The sequence below is a fragment of the Anabrus simplex genome, chromosome 1, assembly GCF_040414725.1.
Source record: "Anabrus simplex isolate iqAnaSimp1 chromosome 1, ASM4041472v1, whole genome shotgun sequence".
In the NCBI taxonomy this organism is placed as follows: domain Eukaryota; kingdom Metazoa; phylum Arthropoda; class Insecta; order Orthoptera; family Tettigoniidae; genus Anabrus; species Anabrus simplex.
In genome coordinates this window covers 1,361,534,096-1,361,559,628 of record NC_090265.1, presented here as the reverse complement: position 1 = coordinate 1,361,559,628, position 25,533 = coordinate 1,361,534,096, and the positions used below count along the sequence as shown (strand labels likewise).

Here is a 25,533-nt window from a genome sequence, read left to right as displayed (position 1 = left end):
GTAGAATTTATCACTGCGTGAGTTGGGGTTTCTTCAACTGTTATGGTATGTATGTATGGTATGGTATGTTCCAAGCTGTCAGTGGAGAGATGGTGTGGAATGACATCAGTAGACGAATAAATTTGAGTGGTGTCTTTTAAAAGTAGAAAGGATCACAATATGAAGACAAAGTTGGAATTCAAGAAGACAAATTGAGGCAATATTAGTTTATAGGGGCAAATCTTAGTTTATAGGAAAGGGTGTTAGAGACTGGAATAACTTACCAAGGGAGAAGTTCAATAAATTTCCAATTTCTTTGCAATCATTTAAGAAAAGGCTAGGAAAACAACAGATAGGGAATCTGCCACCTGGGCAACTGCCCTAAATGCAGATCAGTAGTGACTGATTATATTGATGATAATGATGATTACTACTATTATTGCTATTATAAAATTAATTATAATAATTATCATTAAAAACTGTGTGACTACCAAGCTTTTGCCTTATAATAATTTTCCTTTCTAATTTTGTTCACTAGTCTACCCATTTTCTGTGATAAGCAATTTTATTTTCTTTCAAATTGAGTTAAACAATATAATTATAAATACAAATATGGAAACTTTCAAATGATAAATAACTTTTTAATTTACAAACAATAAAGAAATCTTAAACTTACCTCATTGAAGCGTCTTGTCATCAGAATAATATGTGGGGCTTTGGTTGCTTTGTCTGTTTTCATCCATGCCTGACCCAAGAACTCTCTGTAAAAAGCATCATAATCTTATTTTTAAAACTCTAAATAAATACATCCATTAATTTATTATTATATTATCAGTATCAAATAAGTTTAAGGCCTGTGCTCAAGAACAATGTCCTCCTCATTTCATAATTTATTTTAGAGATGTAAGAGGAATGCTCTTATTTTCTGAGCTTGTTTTTGAGCAGGGAATATGCATTCTTACAATCAATAATGCATATATTGTTAGTGAGGAGATGAGTTACTTCATTTTGGTATTAAAAGTTATGGATTTGAAACCATACGATTAATGAAAAGTAATTACCAGTTCGGAAGGAGAATTAAGAGCTAGATATTGTGTGAGTATATTATACAGACTCTGGTTCTGGAAACTTCCTCAGGAGGCAATGACAGGCAATATAGGATGTATGTTTTGATGTCAATAACATGGTCCAGAGTTAGATTCCATTAAAGATTTGTCAGCCAGTTGGTACTGATTATGCTTAATCATGCACAGTGGCCATGTTTCTTTAGTACAAGGTAAGATCATGATGAAAATTAATTATTTTTCCTTCATGCATATAATACAGGAGTTAATGAGGAGGAAGTCCATCTGTTTGTAGACAGCAGTATATGAAGAACTGGAGACTGTCTTCATTTTTTGTGTTTTCATGTTTATCCTTATCTCCTCTTTCTGCTACTCTCTCTGCCCACTCTGACTTGTCACTGTCTTTAATCTATTATGTGTTCCTTTTCATGATCCTATCCATCTCTATATAACTTGGTTTGATGCTTATTTCTTCCTTTCCATTACTTTACATGGCCAGTTGGGATACATTTCTTCTTCTGTGTTTATCCTGTGTGTCTTGTCTTTTACCATCTGCATTCATCTTTATCATATGTCTCTTAATTTTTTTGTGTTTATCTGGCTTTTCTATTATTCTACACCACCTGCAATAAGATTAATTGTCTGTCAAGATGGTTCCTCAGTGAGTGTTGTTACCTGCCCTCCTGATGGAGGTGGAAAGCAAAAATGAGCATATTGGGGGACATAGAAAAACTGGAGTTTATGAGGAGAAAAAGATCATTCATTCATTCATTCATTCATTAAGCTTCCATAGACTGTACAATTACATGTTTTGAAATATGCCAACAGTATAGGAGTTAATTTGAAACAAATAAGTTTATTGAAGAGGTAAAACTATTCAACAGAAATCATGTTGAAAATAAATTATCTTTACTTCATCATGTAATACAGGAATTAATGAGGAGAGAGTCCATCTGTTTGTAGACAGCAGTGTATGAAGAAGTGGAGATTGTCCTCATCCTTTTGTGTTTTCATGTTTATCCTTATCTCCTCTTTCTGCTACTCTCTTTGCCCACTCTGTACATTGTATTGAATAGGTTGACCACTTCAATAAACTTGTTTCAAATTAATATATAATTTTCAATACGGACCAACCATGAAGTTTATTACATGCAGTATAGGAGTTGTCGAGAAATTTCTTAAGACTAACAATAATATATGCACATAATGAACATTTTGAAAAAGAAGAAAACAAAACAAGAACACAAAATACCTCAATGTTAGGACAGCACATTCTAATTTTTAAAAATAATATTAATAATCAAAATTTACAAGACAAAATAAAAATAGAAATCTATGAGTGTGATGTTAACAATACATACGTAATCAATGTGACATTAATATATTTTTAAGGCTATATACGAGATATTAAGAACGTTTACAAGTTAATAAGTAATAGCATCATTACCAGCACTTCATCATGTACTCTTCTGTACTTTAGAAGCAGCTACTCAGCAGGAGATTTTTTAAAGCTCTGGTAAATGAACTGATGGGACTAATATCGTTAATCTTATTTGGAAGCTTATTATATAATCCGATTCCAACAGAGTCTACATGTTTCAAGGCAATGGTTTTTACTCTTGTGCTCGATAAAAATATTATTTCTTGTTTGGGTCTGGTAATTCTTTCTGAAGTGATCAATACTTTTTTTCATGTGTAGAATGCATTGCATGATGTATATGCTTGGTACTGGGAGTACCGTCAAACGGGGCAATTTCAGACAGTATGGTAGAATTGCCTTTTTTTTTTGTTGCATAGCAACAAGTCACCGTTGCTTTGCACTTCTGCGCAAGTTTTAATTTGACATTGAAGTTTTCATGCATTCTGTTTTTTTTTTTTTTTACGAGTCAACTTCATACTTTGGAAAATATCCAGTGTGCACTGGTATTGTTGAAAGTTCATGCACTTTCATTAAGTGGATACTTTCAATTATTGCGACTGGAAGAAATGCATTATAACTATGGTTCTTAGTGAGATCAACTGACTGAGGTGTTTATAAACCATTCCAGTGGAATTTTGGTGTGATTTAATAAAAAATAGTGTTTTACACACATTTTATTGAAAATTGAAAGCAGTTTAGGTGATTTTGGACAATGCCTAGAAATTATCAGAGAGAGAAAGGAGCTGCTTCATGGTGTACTTATGAACCAAAACTATTAGAAAAAGCCATACCTACATGATATTGCCGTAAGGCAACATATAACTTTTCATCTGTACTGTCAGTTGCCTAGGATGTGGTAGTTTCCACAGACTGATTTATTTGGCCCTGAAAAGTAGCACTGATATTGGGGCATAGGGTATGGAGCATAGTGAGACGAGGATGAGCAGGTGATGGTCTATGGCTAGGATAAAGGCAAATAGTCATACATGTTCTAAGCTTTGTAGGACACACACAGGGCATTGTGCCCAATTGGAATGATAAAATCTTTATCCAGACTATGGAGACATCACTCTAACTCGATGCAACATGGTTACAACTGAAGCACACACAGACCAGGAACAGTATCATATAATTGGGTGATCTGGTGGGCCAGGGGACAGGTCCTACTCTTCCTCTCCATTTATCAGATAATTTCCATTGGAGTTGGTTTGGGACGACCACTGCAACATATAGGCTCTGCTGCACGTCAAGCCTCGCAATAGCTCACTTGGGAGGGGCGCGGTTGGAGATGTGACAGTGGAGAGTGCTTGAGGTGTGGAGGTTTGAATCCCACGCAAATAATTCCTTTTTTTAAACTGCCAATTGCCTGGGATTGGCAAAGTTGCATACTTAATATTTTCCACAGACTGATTTATTTATGGACCTGGAAAGGGCGATAGGTATCGTGGCATATGGTATGGAACTGGGTTGGAAGAGGCTAGGAAACATCCGACAGGTTTTCAGTCATCTACATCATTTTATACAGCACCTGCTTGAACTAACGACCTCCGTTGTCGATACAGAGCCATGCACGATGTTGTAAGGACCATCTGTCATGTTGCAACATCTCCAGCATAACAGTCAGCATACTTCAGTGATGAGCTGTCTAAGGTGACCAGAAATGGTTGGCTCCTGTCCACACAGCAGTCGTTTTACATGGCCCCAAAGGGAAAAAATCCAGGGGCATAAGATCGGGTAATCTGGTGGGCCAGTGGACAGGTCCTACTCTTCCTACCCATTTATCAGATTATATCCATTGGAGATGGTTCGGGATGACCACTGCAGCATATAGGCTCCACTGTGGTGGAGCTCCATCATGTTGAAACCACATCCTCCAGTGGTTAAGAAGTGGCACATGTTTAAACAACAGTATTAGTTCATTGTGGGGAAACCACATATAGCATTCTCCCATAATATAGCTCTCAAAGAAATGGGGACCAATGAGGTGATCACCTGCGATGCCACACCATTTGTTCATGCCTCACTGTACCTGAACAGTTTGCTGTCATACCCAATGGGGATTATCCACGCTCCTGTACAGCATATTATGGCAATTAATGGTTTCAATGTTGTGGAACCATGCTTTGTCCATAAATAAGATGGTTGTTGAAAAGGCAGGATCAGTGTCCACATGATGTAGGGTCCATTGACAGAATACCACCCAGGCTTCAAAATCATGACCATAGAGCTCCTGGTGTAGGTGTAGATGGTATGGGTAAAGAGCTGGGTTAACAACATCCACATTACAGATACCTGGCTGATGATCGTCTCCTGTGGAATGGTCTGTCTGCTAATGTGTGGGTTATGCCGGATAGTGTCCAATACAATCTCTTCATTATGAGCAGACATCAGATATGTTGTTGAACAGGCCATGTCCTTCCCAAGGACACAGTAGCCCACATATGTCTTTCCACATTCCAATATGTCATGCCTGTCAGTTGTTGCCTATCCAAACAGCGTTCTTGATATGTGCATTATGCCTGGTATGCATTCTGTCTAGTTTCTCCATAGATGAGTAACATATCCACAGACTTGTTGCTCGTATATATCACATGGCAGTGAATAATCTTTGTGCTGGGTTGGGACTTGCCTTGAAGGAAGGTGTCTCCAGCACTACATACCTACCAGCCATCACATGTTGTTATTGTTCCAATGGAACACACTTTGCTCTACCTGTGTCCTACAAAACTAGGAGTAAAAATGATGATGCTAATTGGAAGCCACAGACCATCACTTCCTCATCCTCATTCAACTCACCTCCATACCCTATGCCACAATACCAATGGACCTTTACAAGGCCAAATAAACAAATCAGTCTAAGGAAGGCATAAACTTGCCACATTCCAAGTAACTGATGTTTAAAAAAAACTTGTGTGGGACTTGAACCTCCATACTCTCAAGCACTGTACACTATTGTATTTCCAACCGCACCCCTGCCAAGTGAGCTATTGCGAGGCTTGACTTGCAGTGGGCAGTCCCCAGCCTATACAATAACTATTCTAGTTCTGTATATGCACCTCTTGTTGTAGGGTACATTTTCTTTGTATCTGTGCTTGTTTTGTGTGTTCATTTGGGGTAGCCATACTGAATTAATAGTGGTGCTCAGGATTGCTGCTGTTTTCTAGTCTGTAACCACACATTTCAGTATATTACCCCAGTTTAGGGGGAGGGTCTGATGTATTTGAAACTTGTAGTAAATGTAGCGGGTTGCATAAAAGCAGATCTCAAGGGATGAGTGGACCACCTTATACACTGATTTTGAGTTAAGACATGTGAAAGCTGGAGACATCACAGGGCTAGTAGCAACTGAATGCTGAGAGTTACATAGTCCATGGTGAACATAAATGCATTAACTTTGTAATTTAAACTGTTATACAGTAGACCAGAAAGGACCATTGGGAGTGTTATCAGTTAATATGAAATATAATTTTTACTAATACTTACTCACTGCAGATTGACACAAAAATCTGATGGTCGATGTAAGTCATCTGCTCTGCTATTTCGAGGGCTGAGAGTGTTTCAATGTTCTCCTTGCTTGGGGTCTGAAATTAAAATTAATATCATAAATAATTACTGGAATTAAAATGCCTTCATTTCATCCTAACCAGGGTACAACAACACTAATTCTGGTGAAAGTAATTAATGTTACTGAATGTGTAATCAATAATGGTCATCTGACTATTCTAATACTATTATATCTGGCTAAAGCCTTTGACTGTACTTCTGGTGAAATTAGAATTGTTGAAATGTTTATGCAATGTAATAATGTGGATACAATATTTTTTGTCAAATTGTAATCAGTGTTTTTACACTGCAGAAAGAACATCCCCAAGGAAGCAGGTTGAGGCAGGAATGCCTCATGGTTCCATCATTTCTCCTCTTCTCTTTTCTCTCCATATTACCAATATTTCTTCAAATATTGAAAATTGTAAATATCATCTATACGCAGATGATGTAGAGGTCTATGCTCACACAAAAATAGTATTTACAAAGCTATATGTAAAATTAATCAAAACCTAGCACATATCGAAGTGGAGTGGACTAAATGGACTCAAAATCAGCCCTGTGAAATCTCAAGCTATAATGGTAAATACATCTAAATCCATTATAACCTAATGAATGAAAATGTCCCCACAAAAACATAAAGTGAAAACATTATTCCTTTTGAAAACAATATTAAGAATTTAAGATTGATACTAGACAAAGACCTTGACTGGACAGAACACTTAAGTTATATGCCAACGAGTATATTGTCCCCCCTTTACTCACTTAAGCCAATGGCCGTAGCCGTGTTGAAACACCGGATCCCGTGCGATCTCCGAAGTTAAGCAACATTGGGTGTGGTCAGGAGTTTGATGGGTTGCCACGCGCTGTTGGTAGAGGGGTAAGGGAATGGAGGAGCGGAAAGGACCTGGCCATCCTACCGCACGTAATCTCCGGCTCAGGAGCACCTCTGCGGAGGTTCGGACCTGCCTTCGGGCAGAATAACCCTTACCTACCTTACCTTTACTCACTTAAAAGAATAGAAGATTTACTGCCTTTCAAGATCAGAAAGCTGTTGGTTCAACAACTAGTAATGCATCATATTTATGGTTATGATGGAATGTAAATGAAGTAAATCACCACATATTCTTTTAAAACATTTTATATTATGGTAGCCAATACAGAAAAATGTATTTAAAAAAAAGGTTTTGTGACCCCATTTATCAAGTAAAAATTTCTCACAATCATAATATTAGAGGAATAAGAGGGTACCTATTACAAGATTATGATTGTTTCTATATTGCTCAGATAGCTAGAATCAAAATTTTATGGCTGTACTATAATTTTGATTCTACAGTTAAAGACTGCAAGCTTTATAATTATTGTGCCATCTCCATTCAGGCCACTGTAATGTTATGCAAAGCTTCTATGGAAAGGCAAGCAATGTGAATAGGCATTGTCCTGCTGTTACATCCAGTTTGCTATGTTTATCATCAGGGGAACAGCCACTAGATTGAGTACTCGCTTAACGTACAATTGATGGTATTTTGTGAGGCCGATGGAGTCTTTCATTTTCACATCCTTCATAGCTCTTCTCTTTCTTTTACTGAAAACTTTATTATTTAAAGGACTGGTCCCCTTCCATTTACTCTTCTTATTAGAGCTAATAGGGAATGGTTGCCAAGTTCTGATTAATATTGTGGCCAAGAAAAAGGTACAATTTATCAGTCACGAATAGTGATATTTGTTATTATCTCATCAGTTCCCCTAGATTTTACAAGACAATAAAGACAAATCTATACCATCTGACAGTCCAGCATGATCTTCCCCAACACCAGGCCAGCCATACGCGTAAGTTCTACGATCAATGAAGGATTTACTCCAGGGACACAGACCTGTAAGCCAGCAGCACCCAATTGAATTTTTTTTCTTTTTTGCATAATGTGAGGCGAAACCAACCAACCAACCCACCCGTCCCTCCATGCCCAATTCCTCTTCTTAGGAAGTTAATATTTACCCCAATTTGTCCTTTTGAATTCCAATTTTATCTTTTCCATTATACAGCTGAAGTATTAACTGCAGAAGTATTAATAGACTTCTTTACAGAAAATAATATTCAAATATAACCTAACCTTTATGCGTGATCCAGTCCTTTTTGTTGAAGTAAAAAATGGGGTGATGGACCACTCAGTCAAGAAGACATACCTATAGTTGATTATTGACTGATTGACTTGTTATATTCTCTGTCATAAAAGATTAATAGTAGGTGTTACCTATTCACAACTACTGTCATATGTTTAATATCTTAAATTTCCATCTACCTATTCCTCATAGTGACTGGTCAAAGTAGAAATGCAAAGTCCAAGAAATTACAAAGAAGACAAAGGAATATGGTTGAGACTGCTTAAGCATCCTTATCTGTATCTGCTGTGGAAATGTAGTTTATTTATTCAGCCATTTTCAGTATCATAATTTTATATTCATATTCTGTGTTTCTATCTTTTGAACCACTCAAGCCAGTTTCATGTATATTGCACATCCAGTGCACTATACATGTTCAGCCAGTTCAATGTACCACGAATGTCCTGTGAAGGCGGAACTTAGAATGCCTATTACACAAGCAACACTGCTGTTTTGCAGGATCATTTTCCACCTAATGAATTGAGAAGTTGTGTACTTTCCTGCCATCTATGTTTCATAATTATAACTTATATGAAATTGGTAGATATTTACCGCTTTTGACTCATATCAATTAGTGGTAGAACATGAAATGCGCTCTGTTGAGTTTCAAAGGAAGCTGCTTTAGAATGACTGTTGCATACATGATATACAAGGCCTGGAAATGCTGGCCAGATGATGGAATCGCTGAGAGTTTCAGAATTCGCCGCTAGATGTCATCTTTATGGGCTGACCTATACGATGCTCTTAAAGGGGAAATAACACAAATCTGTTGATTTTCATCTAATAAACTCATAAAAGTGCTATAAGGAAGTGCAAATTTACAAAAAATGAATTGGTTTGAATAACATAATACTTACTCCGTACCTATCAGACTATAATATTTTGAAGAATTGTTTAAATTTTCAAGAAGTTCCAGTCTCTTCATTGGTGTAGCCAATGTAATTTTTTAATGTATTCCTATGTGGAAGTGTTAGGTAACCCATTGATATCATTAAACTGTAACCATTAGGTGCTTTTCTATGCCATAAAACAGATATTTTTAAAGTAATCTCACCAACTTTTAATGTTTTTCTTTCCATACAGGCTTTTGGTTTGTACAGTACAGGTTTTCTACTTTTGTCATAAGAGGTTGAGGAGTTTCTCTGTAGGTGACGCTATCATTGATTTGAATACTTTCTGGTTTACATGAATCAAATCTGGGTAGGATCACTTCTGCTTTTGGCACATATTTGTTTATGAGTGGGGTAACCACAAAATACGGATGGTATTTTATCTGGAAGAAGCCTCTTCTTTGTGAGGCTCAGCAAGTCAAGCCCTTTAATTGTACTATATGTATAAATCTCGTTTGACATAATGTTGGCATACAGTGTAGATATTTGAATGGGACTCCAGCAAGTCAAAGCCCTTTAATTGTACCATATGTATACCTTAACATTAGTATTATATTAGAATAAGGCATTCTTGTTTAATTTTTAGTAATGTTTTATTATTTATTATGTACAGGTTCATCAACAGCTGATGATGACCTATTTACAGGTCAAAACTGGTACTGTTTTTTAATGTAAATAATTCTAAACACTTTGTAAAATAAAGTATTGATTAGGTAGAAAACTCATCCTTCGTACTTGTGTGCTCAAATTATCAGTACAGACCATGAAGCTGATAGATTATAGTACAAAATAACTAAGCGGATCGAAACTAACTTATAGATGGAATAAGATGAAACATTGTTAAAATTGGGCGAGTTGGCAGTGTGGTAAGGAATGCGCAGCTGTGAGCTCACATCCGGGAGATAGTGGGTTCGAATCCCACTGTTGACAGCCCTGAAGATGGTTTTCCATGGTTTCCCATTCCTAAGCCTTTCCTGTTCCATCATCGCCAAAAGACCTATCTGTGTCAGTGCGATGCAAAACAAATAGCAAAAAACAAAACATTGTTAAAGTTGTAATTAATGAAAGAAAAGCAATAACAGGATGCATCTATAGTATAAGGGTTTTATGATTTGTAAAGTTTTAGCACAATAAAGGATACCATGAAAACCATTCGTATAAACAAATTGCAAACATATCACACATGTACCATGAATCTTATACCAAGGTACGGCACTAACACACTGACAACAGCCCATAACCCTGACATCTATCAGTATGACTACAAACCTCAAGTGTCCCACAATTCTGGTGGAAAATCGCCCGTTCTTCCAGGCCCTGTATGAGGGTCGAGTCATAAGTCATGGCAACTATTTGTTTTATCGTGAACAGGAGACAACATGAAAATTGGAAATATAGGGCACGTACTTATGCATAGTGCTTGAAGACAAATTCTGACTTCAGGAGATTCTCATAGGAAAGTGACAGAACACAGGCCATTGGTAAACATTGTTTTATTATTGTATAGACAGCAAATACACAAGACTACATACAAAGGACAGGTCTCCACTGATTACAGACCTTCGAAATAATCACCCAAGATTTCCACCCACACTGTTGTTTACATACACCATCTAGTGGTATCATACGCAAGTACATACTGTACGTTTCCAAATGCATATCTTAGATTTTCCGTGTTGTCTCCTGTTCAGAAGAAAAAAATAGTTGCCTGACTTATGACTTGACCTACGTATATTATGTAGGCAATGGAATGACAATGAGAGATGGTATCATGTCCTTTCCTGCCATCTCAAAAATGCTTTGTGAACTGTATCTAACTTGAAAATTCTTGCCACTTATAAAGAGGAAGTACTCAAAGCAAATACTTCACACGTATTTTTTGCTTTGCAGGCTAGAGGCTAGTCATTTGTAGAAGAATGACTGGGCTGTCTCATTCTCTTACTGGTGCAGAGATTATTGGTTTGATACATGACAGTAGTGGAAGTGATGTACTTTTTTTTTTTTTTTTACAAGCTGCTTTACTTAACGCTGACACAGACAGGTCTTATGACGATGATGGTAGAGAAAAGGGCTATGAGTCAGAAGGAAGCGGCTGTGCCCTCAATTAAGGTATAGCTCCAGCATTTGCCTGGTGTGAAAATGGGAAAACCACAGAAAACCATCTTCAGGCCTGATGACAGTGGGGTTCGAATCCACTATCTCCCAAATGCAAGCTCACAGCTGCACACCCGTAACCACATGGCCAACTCGCTGGATAAGTGATGAATCGGGAAGCAATATTTTCAGTAAGATACAGACAGTGACTATGCATAGCAAGATGTTACTGTAGAAATGGCAGACAGCACACATGAAGAGGAAACAGCTTCAGCTCTAACAATGTCGTCTGCTGTCCACTGGTTGTGACGATTTCATCACAAGCACACAAAGGATCATCTTCATGGATATGCCAGGTAGCAAACAACATTTCAAGCCTGTTTAAAATGCTTTTCTGATTTTTTTGTTTAATGCAAAGAGTGACCTAATTGTTTGAGAGAACAAAGAAAATGTATACGTGGCACCCCTTTGAAACCAAGGTTGGGTGCCAGGAAGTGAGAACCAGTGATGGGAGGAAGTTCATGTGTTCTTGGGACTTGTAATGTTGATGGGGATAATGCAGAAACCCACCCTGAAGCGCTCTTTCACCTGGGGAGAATTTTTAGAAACCTCCATATTTCCTCAAACAATGGCAAGAAATAGGTCTGAACTATTTTTGTGATATTTACATTTTTTTTACAATTATACATAATGATACATATACATGGCCTAAAAAACTTTTTAAAATTCAGGCTTTTCTGGAAATTATATATGAATATTTTCAGACTGTGTACATCTGCAGTGAAAATATTTCTTGCTTGTTTTGTAAATATATTTGAAACAAATACCAAAAATGAAACTTATCCATATTATAACTTTTTGCGAATATTGTGGATGGATAAGGGAAACTGAACTTCAGTCATCACATACATTACTGAAGTACATTGGACATGATCTCGATAAGTAGTCCTAAAATTTTTATTTCATTATGGATCGTAGATTTAACATAATGAATTCTTTAACTTGTTGGTGTCTGTTGAGCTTCAATTTAAATAGCACCTAGGAAGTGAGCAATAAGAGACTAAATTGCTGGCTTCAGTAGTTTTATAATTCACATTTCATTTTGTGTCATTAATATCATTCTATATTTATATTGTGTGTTTCTATCTTTTTAATACTGTGTAGATTTAGTAGGTATTCATATTTAGTAGGTATAGATCTGTAATATTAAAGCTTTTCAGTCTGTTGAACACTAATTATAACACCCCTAACATGCCTGTAAATAAACACACTATTAAACAAAGAACAGCACTTTTCATTCTTGAAAGAACATCCATCAGATTCTATCAAATCACACTTTATTTTTAATTAGTGAATTTTTTAAAAAAATGTATATATTTATTTATTTATTTATTTATTCACGAAGCACAACATTCAGCTACACTGAGCAAATTTCACTTGCACTGTCAACAGACTAATTAACAAATGTAAACTTTCATAATAAAATATAACAAACTTAACAAAATATAACAAAATCAGGTACACAGCATACTAATAACAACTGTCCAAATCAAAAACCATGAGAATGTCCATGTTCATAGCCAAGTCATCGTGGTTCAAGATGACGGTATAATACCTTCACATCAACTTATCTTTAAGAGACTATTTACACCCCTCTCGAGCATGCTTTTATTTGATGCTATATCAAGCTCTTGTCTCCTATTAATATTGTTAAAGAATGTTGGGAGGCGGATTACGAAAATCATTGAAATATTGAGTGCTGAGTGTGGGGAATGTGGAGAGGATCTTTGGTTCTGGTGGAGCGGGAAGGAACAAAGAAGGACACTGCTCTGTCTAACTGGTTAGTATTGGAGGGCGAGGCTGTTGTCCAAATCTGAGAGCAGTAGTTTAAGAGAGGTTGAATGATCGTGAGGAAGAAGTGACGAAGAGCAATGGGGTCAGAAATTTCTGTGAAGCGGTAGAGAATGCCTAGAAATTTCATAGCCTTGGTTGTATATGTTTCTATGTGGGTCTTAAATTGTAATTTTGTATTCAATGTTATATCTAGATCACGTTGCGTATCTACAGTGATAGGCTTGTCGAGTAGGTAATATGATGTCGGTAGAGGAGATTTACTTAGTGTTATGGTCATGTGGCTGCATTTTTTTGGATTGGGGATAAGTTTCCAAGTACGACACCAGTTCGAGAGGGCATTAAGTGAGGACTGTAGCAGAGCTGCATCTGCTGGATTTGTGATCTCCCTAAATATCTTGCAGTCATCAGCAAAATGTAGGGTATTTGCAGTTTCGTTGAGTTTGGAAGGCAGATCGTCCATAAACAAGGAAAATAGCAAGGGGCCAAGCGTACTGAGAAATCTAAACCTCAGAGATGTTGTATCATGTGTTCAAAGTATGGCAAAAATAAGATATTAGATTACTGCTGCTAGGATTGTGCCGTGGATCTCTGTCTTGAGGAGAGCTTTGAATTCTATCACACTAAACTAAATTACTAAGGTAATGTGGAACATTTATCAATTATATAATTACCTGCTTGTACATATTTTTATCATAAGTCCGACCCATTGGCTGAATGGTTAGCGTACTGGCCTTTGGTTCAGAGGGTCCCAGGTTCGATTCCCGGACGGGTCAGGAATTTTAATCACTTCTCATTAATTCTTCTGGTTTGCGGACTGGGTGTATGTGTCAATCCCAACACTTTCCTCATCATATTCAGACAACATACCACACTACTAACCATCACAGAAACACACAATAGTAATGACATCCCTCCATATAGGGTTGGCATCAGGTAGGACATCCGGCCATAAAACAAGGCCGAATCCACATGTCTGATGCAGTTTGTATCCGCGACCCCACAGGTGTGGGAAAAGCGGTAGGAAAAAAGGAGAAGTGCATACTGTAATTAGGCCTACATTCTTGTATAGAATATCGTACATAAAATAGCTTCATCTTTTCAAATATTTTAATTTTTTCCTCCAACAAGCACAATATACATCCATAGTATGCAATGCATTTAAAATCTCAGACCTTCTTTACATGAATATTTTGCAATTGTTGGAAGACAATCCACTTTTCACCTCACCCTATCACTCCTGAATGGGATATATGTAGTGTTTTCATATTTATTATACTCTAATCATCAATGTTGAGACTCTCCTCTTCATATTTTCAGACAACACACCACACTACCAACCACTACAGAAATATGCAATAGCAATTAAATCCCTTCCGATAAGATTGGCATCAGGAAGGGCATCCAGCTATAAAACAGGGACAAATCCACATGTGTGACCAGTAACGGCGATTGGGAATTAAAAGTAGGGGGGCAAAAAAATGTATAGACAAAATGTACCCAGGTTTTGCAGGATATAGCTGGCAGTGGTGGAGGGTGGGGTGGGGGGTGGAGAGGCATATTTACATAAAAACTTAAAAAAGCTACAAAATGATAAGTTCCTTTATGCTCTCTGCGCAAATTTTGGCAGAGAAGTAAAGGTGTACAGTTAACCCACTTAAGTTTGATAATTATAGTTTTTTTGAGATTTTGATTCAATACCATTCAATAAAACTTTCACCAAAGGAGCAATAGTTACACATGTATTACAATTAAATAGAAGTACAATGTGATTATACATGTAAAAAATTTTAGTATTTGACTACACACTAAGAAACTAACAGACACTAAAGAGGCTGCCAAACTGAAGAATGCATGTGGAAAGCAGATGAATCATACCTCAGTACCCATGACCGTGGCAAAAATGTATCCCTGCTACCCTTCCTCACAGCACATGCAAAGAATCTACTAATTGCTGTAGCGCTTATATAGGCCCTAAATCGGTTAGTCACGACTAACAAAATTTTGTGCATATTTCTGCCAATAATTTGGTTAATAATTAAAGAAAATAAAGGACTGAATTAGCTGATAAGACAACAGGGCTTGTACAAATGTTTTTTTAAATAATTCCTATAATTCTTAGTTTCAGCCATCTAAAATGGAGTAAAAATGTAATCTTTCCTCCACAAAGTGTGAGGGGGGGGGCAGCTAACCCCCCCCTCAATTGCTGCTACTGTGTGTGACACAGTTTACACCTGCGACCCCACAAGGTGTGGGACTAGTAGTAGAAGAAAGAGAATCATCATTGTTGAGATTGAAAAAGGAAAAAGAAATTACTTATTTAACATTTGAGATAACTTACCATAGGTGGTGCTAAAAGTACATCCAGATCCACCTTACTACTCTCTGGCTCTTCTTTAGTTATAAGTCGCAACAACTGTGAGGCAGCCTTATGTTCTGCTGGTAGCAAATTAGGACTATAAATTATATCATCTAAGAATTCTATAGTTAGATTCTTTAATCGCTGATCCATTTCAAAATCCTGAGAATAAAAATAAAAACAAAATTAGTCCTTGTATTAACAAAGACACATCACAAGAAATTATCTGAATTCATAAAGTAACCATATACAGGGCACAGAAAAACTTTGTTTCGTAAATTAAGGGAGTGTTAGATGGTAGAAATAAAAGTACTGTGACTATAGGAACCATAGGTCTACGGCGATTAGTTTCGGTTCCCAGACCCTGGAGTGTTAACGAGCCACACTTTTTGCTGAGGTGCTGTCTGTGTGACCTTCCTTCTGTCTTCCTTGTACCCTTCCATCTGTCCATTGCTGCTCCAGCACACCGGTCCGAGAAGCATCAGGAATTTTCCAAAGAATATAAGAATCAGTGTTATGTCAATGTGAAATGTGCTGCCAAGTTGAAGGGAAACATTTTAAAAGCCTGCTCTGAGGTACCGGTACCGTATGCTTGTTCTTTTTCATTGTATGCAGGTAAAATGTAAATAAAAAGCAAATAGTGTGTAATGTTTACACTCAAACAGCTGGGAGGATGGCAGCTGAAATGATATATTTAAGTGCGCATAGTGGCGAATCTAATCACCGCAGACCTATGGTTTCTATGTTCACAATACTTGTATTTGTACCATCTAACACTCCTTTAATTTCTGAAGTAAAGTTTTTCTGCACCCTGTAGTCTCTCACAATTTATCAAATTTATCAAACTAACTTCTGTTTACATTAAAATATAGAGTTTGAAGAATATAATTTCTTTCCATTATCTTATAATTTGTCTATAAAAGTTTCCTTCTTTTTTAATGCTTAACTTGTAAAAGATAGCATAAAATATACAGGGGTCCATAAAGGATGATTCCAAAAATAGATTCAGGACTGATATTGATGAAAATATATTTAACTTAACAATGGGGGGCATGATTAGTGCTTAGCTGATGGCTTTCTACTCGGATGGCTGAGGTTTGATTCCTGGTTGATCCCAGGTTGGAATTTTTCAATTGAACAATTGTGTGGTGTCAAAATGGGGATCCAGTCTTAAACCTCCAGCCAAAATCTAAAGTGAGCCAGGTTGCTCCAGTGACTCCAGAAATATCTGGAATAAGCTGATGGAAGTTTTTATACAGACCTTAACAATGAAAGGTAACATTTTCACTAGTTATTTTAACATTGAGAGGTAACAATTTCAATAATTTTTATGGCAAACACATTAGGGCCTACCTTATTGGAGAACTTTCAACTAACTACAGTACGGCTGGAAAATAAATATACTGAAATGCAATACATATACCATTTTATTAAATTGTGTAAGTCAATGAAAAATAATGCAAGTGCTGTATAATGAAAAACTGTAAGTGCATCAACACATCCAGGCTAATTTATATGTTCCAAATCTTGTTTGTCCAACATTAAATGCTTTTCTTAGTGACTCGGCACATAGTTGAACATCACCGCAGTTGTGTCCTGTGTAATTGAATGCAATACACATGGGACAACTGACCAATATCACGAGGCACTGCATCATGGTAGACACGCTCCTTCAGAACTCTCTATGGAAAAGCATCAGGTGGGGTTAGATCAGGTGAGTTGGCAGGGTAAGGTTATTATGTTCCCTTTGAGATGGTGCACTGCTGAAGAAGCTGTAAGGATGCCCCAGCGGTGTGTGGTGTCTCTTCATCCTGCTGAAACCATCGTGTGTTAAAACACAGATTTTGGTCATGACAAAAACACTTCAGGTCATACACAAACCTCTGAGACAAACAATTCTCTGTACCTCCCTTGAATAATGGTAAATCAATTTCCTTGATCATCTTTGATAAAATAGGGACCAAGTGTTGAATTACTGGAGATGGCACACCACGCAGAAACCTTCTTAGGTCAATCAATTCCAATTTTTGTTTGTTTGTTTATTTGTGTAACCATCCAGTATTCTGTATTAATTATTTTGTCTGTTCCAGCTGTATTAGTAGTTTTAAAAATACTTTCATTAGCATAAGTTATTTCTGGCTGTGTGACTGTTTTATAATGTCTTAATTTTGCTGCTATCGATAAGCTTTGTTTTTACTGTATGTAGTATTGGTAATATAATTTGCTTTGTTTAATTTATTTATTCTGTTATGCCCAGCTGGTTTCTCATTAAGATTATAAGTCATGATTTCTCCTATCAAATCAACAATTTTGATTTCTTGCCCATCAATTGCTATTTTATTTACCAGTGGGGGATATAATAATAATAATAATAATAATAATAATAATAATAATAATAATAATAATAATAATAATAATAATAATAATAATAATAATAATAATAATAATAATAATAATAATAATAATAATAATAATAATAATAATAATAATAATAATGTGCCATTTCACTGTTAGGAATGAACATCTCGGAACAAAAATGGATGCTATGCCGCGAGAAAATTAAACACGACACACAAAGTTAATCGTCAATGTTGAGAAGATTGCATTCATATCAGGGATAAGCCAAGAAATAGTATCAAGAAGGCGGTGAAAAAGAATGAAGTGTACAGGATTGTTACAAATTTATTATTACAAAAATCATTCCGGAAGAAACTATCTCTAGCTGCTCGGTACAATATATTGTGATGTAAAGAAGATGGAATTTGTAGCAAAAAGGCTTGAATGGGAAAAGAAACTGGAATAACATCAAGAAAATAGGGCAAAGCTACAGAAGTGTTGTGTAGAATTGCGTATTGATAAATTAAGAAATTGAAACTCCTTGGAATTGTTACGTAACCAGCTATGTCACAAGACACCACGCGAAAGTAGCACACATCATTCCAAACTACTAGCAAGAAATAATAAATACTGTGGCAATTGAAAATAAGATATAGGAAACTAAAGCTAATTATAATTGAGATTTCAATAGCCATATTAGTAGTCTGCAAGACCTAAGCTGAATCTAATCGAAAGAAGCATTATTTCCAATACGTTTATGAATGTTAGAAGGCTTTGAATACTAAGATGATGAAATTGACCATGTTTATCTGTATTTTTATCCTAACTGCACAAGGCAATGGTGACCTGAAGTCAGCAGAGCTATCCCTAGATGACGGAGGAGGAGAAATGACCTACCCATATATTTCCCAGAGACCGGCACAATGTAGCAGTCATATCTGACAAGATGTCCTAATGCATTTAGACACACCAGCGAGGGAATACAGGGAAGAAAAGATAAGTTTATCGAGATAAGTTTACCGTAAGTAACTTCAATAGCTTGTTTTGAAAAGTGCCATTTTCTAATTGAATGTAATAAGGGTGCAGTGCTGTCATAGAGTTATATTCAAGAAGAGTGAATTCATGTGTGAAATAGCATTGATATAACAGCGTAGGAGGATAATAGGTATAATACCAATATAAATTGGATATTATAAATTTTCCAGCTAACTCATTCCTGGTTGCCAGAGTTTCGCCCTCGTGTGCCAAGTTGGGTTCATCAGTTGGTACTTAGCACACCCACCAAGACGCATGGCTAGTGCTTACCGTGGAGGCTTATTTTTTCTTTTTCTTTTGTTTTTCCAATGTTCATTCTCCTCCCTGAAGGGGAGGGGCGGGCCACCTTGAAGGTTACGCCTTCACCCTGGCCAGGAGTTTCGGCTGGTTGGGGAAGGAGCGATAGTATGAGGAGGAGGATAATTGAAGTAAGGGGTGAGGAGGTTTGCATGTATATGTAAATACCGGGGATGTGTTTAGGGAGTAAAAGTTTAGAGGAGAGTACGAAGGGGGATATGAAGGGTTAGTATGTGAGGGTGTGTGAAGTAAGTTGGAGGGTGAGGATGTGAAATAAGGAAGAGATATTGACTAGGGAAGTGAGTAAGAGACGGAGGAGATCGGGTGTGTGCGATGTTGGGGGGGGGAAAAGCTAGGAGGGGGATGGTAAGAACGGTGATGTGGACGAGTTAGATGGAATGGAGGAGCTGGCCGGAGGTGAAGGGTTGGGGCGGTTTAAACGTTGGGGAGGAGAGCGTGACTGTTCGACTTGATGGTGTCGGCCGTGAAGTTGTGTTCCATTGGCGATAAGATGTTGGGCAGCATCGGGAGTCTCTAGATGTAATCTTACTAAATACGTGGGTCCAGATGCGTTGTAAATCCGGGTAGCTCTTCGAACGGGAAATCCTGCCAGACGGAGTTCAATGGTGATGTCTTCTGTTGGTATTAATGGGTCCACACCACGGACGACGCAGGTGCAGTCGGGCGGTGGTGGCGACGATCGTAGACGTGCTGTATCTGCTGCAGGAGAAGTGGCAATGTCATCGGCGGGTAGCTGAACAGTTGAAAGCGGAGAGTTGGATTGATCAGGGGTGGGACTGATGGGGAGAGAAGACGTCAAAAGGGAGGAAGGGTGGCACATAACAGTCATGGTGATAGGAACATTGGGAGAGGTGTAAGCGGAGGTGATTGTGGTGGTGGTAGTAATAGTGGTGGTGGTGGTGGTGGTGGTGGTGGTGGTGTAGGATGACGACGAAGTCTGTGGAGTTGGTATCCATGGCTGCGGCAATGTTGTTGCAGGTGTCTCAAAAGCATCGGTGAAGTACGGCGGACAAGGTTCCACTCGATTCCTGGAGGTGGAGATATACAAACTGGCCTGGAACAATTACCGGGCGTCGTCTACTGTGGGTACTTGTATAAGGAGCCGACTTGTTGGGACAGAGTCCTCCTGGACTCGAGATACATTTGAAACTGGATAGTTGTTAATGCAGAAGAAGTGAAGGAGATCGTCTTCAGAAAAGTCAAGTTCAACATCGTGGATAAGGCAGTTAGGCATGACGGGAAGGCCGACTTCCAACTTGGTGTTAGGCCGTTTTGCTGAATGAGGTCGGCTGGGTGCTAAAGTAAAGTTGTGAAGGCCCCCGGCCGAACAAAAAGAGGCTTTGTGAGGAATTTGTGAGTAGTCGTTCAATAATTGGGCGTGATCCCCCGTCGTGCTCTGTGGAGATGCGTGATGTCATGCCGTGGAGGCCACTGCGTAGGCTACTTGAAGCCACTGGCAGTGCCAATGCACTATGAGAAACTTTGTCTCTTTACCGAAAACTGATGCCTGCTTGGCCATGAGATGATATAGATGTCGATTCCCAGAGGGAACCTGAAATATTTGTCTCGAATGAGTAAATTTATTATACCAATATAAATTTTCATCTATAATAGGTAGCCATTTAACTTAAAATGACATTCCTTTGGTTAGGATGTATTTAATCAGTGATAACCAGGTTATGCGTTCGTAATGCTGTCTATATTTAAATAAGAGGTTAATTTACTTCGGTTGTGAATACTATACCGACATTGTGGTTAATGCTATGATTGAATTAGGGTGTTATACCATGAAATGGAGATGATGTGATATGATATACAGGTTATATTGGGATCATAAGAAGACGTATGAGCAATATGAGATGAATCTGAAGAAAATTGTGAAGGGTATGGAATATATAAGTGGATAAATAATAATTATGAAGTCATATGCGTCAAGTTAAGATAGATTATTGGGGTTATTGAAATAAGGATGAGATATGAGACGAAGAATATGAAACTGATGTTGAATGTATGAAGAATGGTTGTGTAAAAAGAATAATAATGATGGTGATGATTACTATTTTGTCGAGATAGAAGAGATGGATGTATTTTAATGGTGATATTTAGTTGACACTATTTAAGGTTAACAGTGAATGTATTTAATTCCATAACGTATATTAATCCTTCAGTATTCCACATCCAGCATTAAATATGATCCATGTAATTTACATATGTTGGATAGATAACCGTAGATCAAAAAAAATGAATCCATATAGGGAAGAGTGAATGGAATTAGCCCACATTATCCAGAATTCTTAACCAAAACCAAACACCATGGCACTACAGCCCTTGAAGGGCCTTGGCCTACCAAGTGACCGCTGCTCAGCCCGAAGGCCTGCAGATTACGAGGTGTCGTGTGGTCAGCACGACTAATCCTTTCGGCCGTTATTCTTAGCTTTCGAGACCGGGGCCGCTATCTCACCGTCAGATAGCTCCTCAATTCTAATCACGTAGGCTGAGTGGACCTCGAACCAGCCCTCAGGTCCAGGTAAAAATCCCTGACCTGGCCGGGAATCGAACCCGGGGCCTCCGGGTAAGAGGCAGGCGCGCTACCACTACACCACGAGAATTCTTAACCACAAACATGTTTATTTAAATAAATAGAGTTAGGATGCTTACTTGTTCATTTCAGTGATATCACTGAAGAGGTTCTCCATAATTACATGATGATGATATTGGTTATTAAAGTCTTCTTAGATGACAGACCACAGAATTTCCAGAAATAACATTGAATAAGGTGTTAGGAGTTACTGGTGACATGCCGACAGATCACACATGAATAAATAATTGGCACTTAACTTAATTCTGGGAATTTACTTTTATTTGTGATAAATGATCTACATAGTGATTAGTAATGGTAATTTTTGGATTATTTGAAAATGAAGCAATGTTTAAATGACTTATCTTTATCTTTTCTTCCTTGTGTGTATGAAGATAAAAGACATTCAAAGTGAAATACTCAGAAAATAAATAAGAAAACGAATGCTTTCCTTATACTTGTACTAACAATTAATGAATATGATATGAGCATAACTGTAAAATATTGACAGATACATGCAGGCAAATAGACTGATAACTTGTGAAGAGATCTGAAATATATTATATAAAAATTTTAGGAGAAGAATTTAGGGAATTATGTTGAGTTCAAGAAGAGAAAAGAATAACCTAAACGTGATTTTAATTTAATAATTTGTCATAATGATGAGCATCACTGAATTATTTTCTACTTTTCAACAGAAGTAGTGTGTATTGTCAGGATTTATTTTTCTTTGATATCAAAGATATTTAAATATTTTCATATAGATATTCAATTCCCATTCTATTTCAAGATATTTTAATTTAATAAAGAGATGTTAGATGAATTTATTCATTCTTTCAATGATGTCTTAGGTTAAATAAGTACTTATAAGTATCCGTAGATTAAGTATGATAGATATTAATGAAGGAATATGAATTAATTTGCGAGATGGAGATGTCCAACGATCTGATATTATGCAAATTTAACCTTCTATCTCACCCGAAGACTCTACTTCTGAAACCTATGACCCGAAATTGATACTGGATTGATAGATAATGATAAATTGAGCTAGTCAGGATTTCTTTGTGACTCGACCTGGATGTGGGAACGGCACAGTAATAATAATAATAATAATAATAATAATAATAATAATAATAATAATAATATTAATAATAATGTTGAAAAGAAGAAGAATAATCACCTTTGTATGCACAGAACACATGTGAGAACAGAATTCATTGTTGTGTATATCTCATAACTGATGACACACATGCATACAATATGAAAAAGCTCCCAGTTCATGGATAAGTGTCTGCACAGATTTTCACTTCATACCAAATTCTTCAGCAATACATTTCTGACTTTCCCTTGGCAATCACACTAATCCCACATGCTCATTGAGAGTGTCTGATCATTTTCTCCCAGATCGATTTTGACACTGACATAGCACTGATTCTGTTTGATGAAATTTTGCCACCACAAGCAACAGAACAGTACGCTCTATTGGAGGAAGTTTGAATCAGCATGTGTTTTATGCTACGGCCACTTCCATATGAACTGAAATAATGCTAAACATCAAAGGACTTTTCTTGAATACTCAAGGACATTACTATTCACCTTTCACCACATCTGTTCCTTTAAGAAGCAGTGTTCATGCCTGCTGATACCGACTGTGTACAGTGTTGCCAAATTTTGGTATATGGTACTTCTTTTCAGGCCATGCTGTATATCCAGCCATCTTCAGCAACTGACACCTGGGATGGGAACACTTTATATTATGTGCCCATTGCTAACATTACAGTTAAAAAGGAATTTTTTATGATGTGGTTGTTTGTGGTTTGAATTGTGTGTGTTCATTGAATACACTGATGCTTTGAGATATAGAGTGTATGTCTCATAAGCTTTAGAGTGTTGTGTCCCTTAGTGCTGATGTGCGGAATTTTCATGTTTGTATGTGCATTTGTATCTTGTGTCCAGTAAATCATAGGCAAATACAATATCAAAATTCTCCACATCACTCCAAACAGGTACAACCTTACACTCTACAACTTAAGGAAAATTGAAAGAGTCACAGACATACACACAAAATCTCCCAGCACCACCATACCAACATTCTAAAGTCTGGTTCCATGGCTAAATGGTTAGCGTGCTGGCCTTTGGTCACAGGGGTCCCGGGTTCGATTCCCGGCAGGGTCGGGAATTTTAACCATCATTGGTTAATTTCCCTGACACGGGGGCTGGGTGTATGTGCTGTCTTCATCATCATTTCATCCTCATCACGACGCACTGGTCGCCTACGGGCGTCAAATCAAAAGACCTGCACCTGGCGAGCCGAATCCGTCCTGGGATCTACCGGCACTAAAAGCCATATGCCATTTCATTTCAACATTCTAAAAAAAAGAGACACAAATCAAATCACTTCCATTATATAATCATATCACACATAACTCTCTTTGTAACCATAATGAGCCCCCTACACCCTGTGGGTGGGGGCAGTAGAATACATCGACATTATACCCTGCTTGTCATAAGAAAGCAAATAAAAGGGGCAAACCCGGAGGGGCAACAAACTCAGAAATATGGATTGGCAACCACAGGTCCCCTACCCGAGTATGGTATTGCTTCCACTTACTTGTGGTGGGATTCTCACTTTTATCTTTCCTATCCAACCTCCCTTGATCAACTCTTGTTCTCTTCTGAACCTAAAGGCATTTGGTTCGAGAGTCATAAGGAGTCATTCTATTTCAGACACTTCACAACTCTTTCCTTTCTTTTGCTGATGCCCTCATTTTTTGAAGGGTCAGACCACTTCTGTTTTCTTTCCTCTTATTAGTGTTAATAGAGAATGGTTGCCTGGTTGTATCTCTTAAAACATTAATAACCATCACATGAGTCAGTTGCTGGAGACAGTTGAAAATATTCTAATGATGTAATACATCATTTATCATAAAATCTGTAGTGGAGTGATTACTTTTTATTTATTGTTAATTCTTATTATCACTAGAGAATGGATGTCAACCTTGAATAAATAGATTACACAAATAGTTGAAAAGACTGAAAGCTAGATTCACCACGATGTATGATGATTCGAATAGTGCTTTCATGAATGCAGATGGAAATTACTTTCAGCATTACCTATAGCAAGGTTAGTATACAGAAACTACACATTGTGCATGTTATCAGCAGACTGAGACAGATCGAAAATCTCCACTAGTGACATGCAGCAAGTTTATAGTCTTAAGCGACTGTCAATATTGTTATCATAGCCATGGAACCTCTAGTTTCAAATGGATTCTGAATCACACGGGTTCAATTTATCATTTCCAAAATCTCACATACATTGGCTGGGATTCAGATCATAGCTGCATTGGTGAGAAACCAGTGACTACACCACTTGGCTATCATGCCCTGGATAAAAGACCGTACAACCGGCTAAGTCAAAAAAGATTCATCTGAATATGCTAAGTGTTTATTATATTTGGGCGAGGGAGATGATGAAGAAGATATAAGAGATTATAAGGTCTTCTTCCGAAACCAAACCACATGGTGTAATAGCCCCGAAGGGCCATGGCCTACCAAGTGACCACTGCTCAGCCCCAAAGGCCTGCTGATTATGAGGTGTTGTGTGGTCAGCATGACAAATCCTCTCAGCCATTATTCTTGGCTTCCTAGACCAGGGCCACCAACTCACTGTTAGATAGCTCCTGAATTGTAATCACATAGGTTGGGTGGACCTCGTACGAGCCCTCAGATCTAGGTAAAAAATCCCTGGGAATCGAACCTGGGGCCTCAGGATAAGAGTACCCCTACTCTTCATTAGGAAAACCACAGCATGCAACATAGTTTCTATTGGGCATTTAAATGAATGAATGATGTGAAAATATTTATTGATTGTAAGAATTAGGATGAAAGTCATGTTAGAGTAT

General features: G+C 37.5%; 1 protein-coding gene across 1 annotated transcript in view; it reads right to left on the bottom strand.

Annotated features, from left to right (window-relative positions):
* LOC136859048 (ras-specific guanine nucleotide-releasing factor 2) overlaps nt 1-25,533 on the bottom strand; it is a 1,472,247-nt gene that overhangs the window by 63,291 nt on the left and 1,383,423 nt on the right. The window contains exons 22-24 of the mRNA XM_068225766.1: nt 15,343-15,522; nt 5,947-6,044; nt 656-740 (exon numbers count right to left, since the gene is read on the bottom strand). Coding sequence (XP_068081867.1) covers nt 656-740; nt 5,947-6,044; nt 15,343-15,522 — 363 coding nt within the window. The remainder of the gene's footprint in view (nt 1-655; nt 741-5,946; nt 6,045-15,342; nt 15,523-25,533) is intronic.